At 52.4% G+C, this 4,562-nt stretch overlaps 1 protein-coding gene across 1 annotated transcript in view; it reads left to right on the top strand.

The window, feature by feature from the left end:
* The window catches only part of TEX29 (testis expressed 29), a 10,121-nt gene that overhangs the window by 1,380 nt on the left and 4,179 nt on the right, over positions 1-4,562 (top strand). Inside the window, exon 2 of the mRNA XM_010831454.1 lies at positions 190-300. Within this exon, the coding sequence (XP_010829756.1) occupies positions 190-300 (111 nt within the window). The remainder of the gene's footprint in view (positions 1-189; positions 301-4,562) is intronic.

Below are 4,562 nucleotides of genomic sequence, written 5' to 3'. Positions count from 1 at the left end.
CCTGTGTAATTAACTTGACGCTAATTTGTTCAGAAATTGCATTCTTTCCAGATCGGACTCTCAGAGTGAGGTCTGTGTGACACGCAGCGAAGACCGTAGCAAAACCCACCGCGAGTCCCTGCCCTGCACTCCTCGGAGTCCACGGGGGCTGCAGCCGCAGGTGATGCCCTCCTTATGTCTGCTTTGCAGTGTGCGACATCCCGCTGTACGACATATGTGACTACAACGTCAGCAGGGATCGCTGCAAGGAGCTTGGCTGCTGCTTCTATAAAGGCATCTGCTACGAGAAGGCTGTGCCCAGTGAGTACGCCCCCCCGGGCCTGGGACAGCAGAGCCCCCGCGGGCCTGGGACGGCCTGCCTGCCTCGCCCCGGTCCCCCTTGCTGGACGGGCCTCCTTCCACGTCCCCTGGCCACATCACCCTGCTTGGTGCCACCCAGAAAAGAGTGCTTGGAGGGGCTGGCTGGGGGCCTTCAGCCACGGGGAACGTTCACTGCCTGGAGGGCTTACGCGCTACTGCAGGGGTTTCTTTGAGCTCCCTCCATCCTGGGGGTGTAGAAGGCTGAGCTGGAGCCCCTGGGTCCACAGAAAGAGCCGGCTCGGGCCGGGGCCCCTTGCACGGTGCGCAGGGACACACCTGACCCGGTGGGGGTCGCGGCCGCAAGGGCCCAGGACGGGCCACCGTCAAGGGTCAGAATAAGACGTCAACCCGACACAGCTCTGCTCCCCATCCTGAGCCCGGGGACGGACCTGGGGGTCAGGGTGAGACTGGCAGGGATGCCCGGGAGGGTGGGGGCCTGAGCCGGGGAGTGGCCACACCCCCAGGCCAGGCAGTGTGGAGGGCACCCCAGGAAGCAGGACTCGGGGGGCGGCCTGAAGCAGGTGGGGGGTGGGGAGGAGGAGGTGAGCCACGATGCCTGGACCCCAAGGGACGCTGCCACGGCGCTCTCTGGATTTTCTGCCTCTGCTCATCTGGATTAGTGTCTCTGAGCCCTCAAGCTCCACTTGGTGGTACATGCATTTTCCTGGCCCGTATGCCTCCCTTTTAGAAGGAGGGGTGAGGGCTTGAGGACTTTGGGGAAGGGCACACGGTCTCGGGAACAGGCAGTCTGCAGGAGGCCTCATCAGACGCAGGAAAGAGCCCCGGGCACTGGCTGCGGACCCTCAACAGCTCGGACGCTTTGGGAAATGTATCCCGGGCCCCTGCCCCCCGGGGGGCATGCTGTGCTCTGCGGCCCGCCAGGTCTCCTCTCTGGTCCCAGGGGGGCTCAGCCCCCCACCCCCAAGACCTGCCTTCTCGTTCCTGGAGCTGGGAAGCCACTGCCCCAGGGGGCAGGCAGTCCCACTTAAAACGTCACTCCAGCGCCTTCAAGAAAGTGATGTTCTAGGCAAAACAGTTCAAGAAGCTAAAGCATTGGCAAGATCTGGGTTCAGTCAAATGGGGAGCAGTGTCTTCCCGTGGGGTGAAGATTTGGTACTTAGGTCAAAAGAGGCATCAGTTTGGCTCAAAAAAGAGGCAGAAAAGAGGCTGTATATTTGGGACACTCCATTGGAAAAGCCCCTGATGCTGGGAAAGACTGAAGGCAGAAGGAGAAGGGGGCGACAGAGGCTGAGGTGGTTGGATGGCATCACCGACGTGATGGACACGAATGAGCTTGAGTGGGCTCCGGGAGCTGGTGATGGACAGGGAGGCCTGGCGTGCTGCAGGCCGTGGGGTCGCACAGCGTTGGACACGACTGGGCTGGTGTCCCACGGATCTCTGAGGCTCTGCTAATTCGTCCTGACTCTGTTTCTCTCTGATCCTCAGACCGCACGCTCTTGGTGGACCTATCTTTGGCTTTGCCAACTGTTTTCTTTTGTGGCTCAAATCGACCAGTTTGCTCCTCTGGTGAGACTTTAGTTTCCAGGATTATACATTCAACCTCAGAATTTCTATTTGGTTCCTTTTTTAATTAAATAATTTCTCTCTTTTTGTTGGTGAGACATCATTCTCATACTCTGTCCTTCAGATATGGCCGCCTTTAGTTCTCTGAGCCTGTTTAAAATAAAGTCTCTGCCCAGTAAGCCTAATATCTGGGCTTCCTGAGAGACCATTTCTATTGATGGCCTTTTTCATATCATGTACAATGGCCATATTTTCGTGTTACTTTGCATGTGTCATATCTTTTTTGTTGTTGTTGAAAACCAGACATTTAAATTATATAATGTGGTGACTCTGAAAACCAGGTTCCCCTGCCTCCTAAACCTCTCACTGGGGCTGGGTCATTGTCTAACAGTACTTTTCTAAGTGGATTCTGTAGCGTCTGTTTTCTTTGAAGCTCACTGAAGACTCTCTTTGGTTAGCCTAGTGGTCAGCTAGTGTCTGGACAGAAACCTCCGTAGATGCCCGGAAATAATCATCTCCCAGTCTCTGCCAAGGGCCCTGTGTGTGGGCCGGGACCCCGTGTCACCCAGGTGGTCCCCAGCTCTGCCTTAGTCTCCGCTTCCTGCTTGCACGGAACCTGAAGCTCAGCCAGCAGGGTGAGCCTGGGACCGCCTCTGCTCTCCTAGGGCTGCTCCCTGCCTTCCAAGGGCTGCATCACAGCTCTCCAAGTCTCCCTGGAGACGGACCGCTCCCCAGGCTTTCCCGCGAAGCTTTCTGCTCAGCCTGTTGTTTGCCCCGAGCTGCTGTCAACCACGTCAGCCGCTGTGGTTTCGACAGTCGCCTCTGATTGCTTCCAGCCGACCGTAATTTGCTGCTTCTGGCATTTTCCATCCTTTTGTTGCCGTTTTGCGGTTTTGGTGGTTGGACACATCTCACTGTGTGGAGAGCAGCCAGTCTGGCTCACTTCGTCTCCATCATGGAGTTTCTCTTCTTAGAGGATGTTGGTGTCCTAAGCCCATATGCAGCTTAGTTTTTCTGAGACGTGTACTGTGGGAAGCTCCTAAAAGCAGGGAACTTTAACACCCAAGGGTAGTGGGTTTGCTCTTCAATCTTCTATATATAAAGATGCAAAAGACATTAAACTCCCAGGTCAAGTCCCAGGACAGGTCACTGCTGCTGTTCAGTCGCTCAGTCGTGTCTGACTCTGCGACCCCATGGCCTGCAGCACGCCAGGCTTCCCTGTCCTTCACCAACTCCTGGAGTGTGCTCAAACTCATGTCCACTGAGCGGGTGATGCCACCCTCTGTCGTCCCCTTCTCCTCCTGCCTTCAGTCTTTCCCAGCATCGGTTCGTCGTTTTGGCCGTTAATCATCCCTGTGTGCTCACATCCTAATGAAATGGAGCCCTAATAGCATGAAGCAGTGACACGGATCATTCAAGGAAGATCGCAGCCAGCGAGAGAACAGAAACTCAAGCTGATGCTTTTTCTTCTTTCATCTGTTCCGTCTCTGAGCATCTTCTCATCAGAATTTCGTGGTGGGAGCTGGCCACTTGTAAATGTTTGTATTTGAGACATAGTGTAAATTGGTACCATCACCTATCACTTATTTGAAAAATAAGCCTTATTCTTTTCAGCACCTAAATTACTGGTGTCTCTAAGGAACCTAGAAAAGAACACAAACCCAGGAATTTTCTGTCCTTGAAGAGGGCTCATTGTTCTACAAGTGGGTATGTCATTTTTTGCATGGAGGCGAGGGCTGAGCCTCTTTCCATCCTTTCGGTTATAACACACGAGTCGTGTGGGCTGGGCCTTTCTTCCGACTTCCCTCGAGTTTGCGAGCGTGGCCCGTCTGTGGGCAGAGCCTGGGCAGCGAGCCCTGCACTGGGCTCTCACCGTGCCCTTGGTACTTTTCGTTTCTTTGACATTTTCTCGTTTAAGAGGCACGTGAACCTTTGTGCTGTAAGTTGTAGTGTTCCGTGACAGGGTATTATGAGCTCTTTGTGCTCATAATTCCATGTTATGAAAACCTTTCACCAACTTCTTAAATTGGCTGGTTTGAAGTGCACTTCGTGTTATGGCATAATCTGTATTATTAAGAACGTGAACTTGGGGAATTAGCATTAGATCTTTGAGAAAGAAATGGGAACTCAAAGAGAATGACTTGCTTTCAGTCTTCAGCTTGAGTTTCGGGTACACCATTTAACCTGTCATTTTTTTTTCCGCTAAGTATGTGACTTCAGTTTCTTTGTGGGACTTGCTGAGACAATTTCAAAACTTTTGTTTAACTATCTGGGGGAGGCTTTGCCAAGATATTTTTTCAATTGCTGCTGTTTCTGAGTGATCAATCATAATATGTGTTATATGATAAATCGCACATATTGCTTGCCACTGATGGATGCTGGCTGGAGATTGTGCAGAGAGAATCATTGAGATTCAGTCTCTGCCTTCAAGAGCTCGACCTCAAGAAAGAAAAGTACTTGCACCAAGATACCGAAGATACAACCGACAATTGAAAACTAAAACTTTTAACCGACTAAATCCGCGTGTCTCTCTAACAGGGATCCACTTACATTTAGATTCTGAATCCCTTTCATAAACCAGGACACAAATAGATTCTGAATTTCTTTCATGAAACGGGACACAAATCACACTAAGGAACAGCTGCTTCTGGGAATGCAAGAACGTGTGGGCTGCTGTC

The sequence above is a fragment of the Bison bison genome, unplaced genomic scaffold, assembly GCF_000754665.1.
Source record: "Bison bison bison isolate TAMUID 2011002044 unplaced genomic scaffold, Bison_UMD1.0 scf7180017864527, whole genome shotgun sequence".
In the NCBI taxonomy this organism is placed as follows: domain Eukaryota; kingdom Metazoa; phylum Chordata; class Mammalia; order Artiodactyla; family Bovidae; genus Bison; species Bison bison.
The sequence above is the reverse complement of the archived record's forward strand: the minus strand, read 5'-3'. Positions and strand labels throughout refer to the sequence as shown.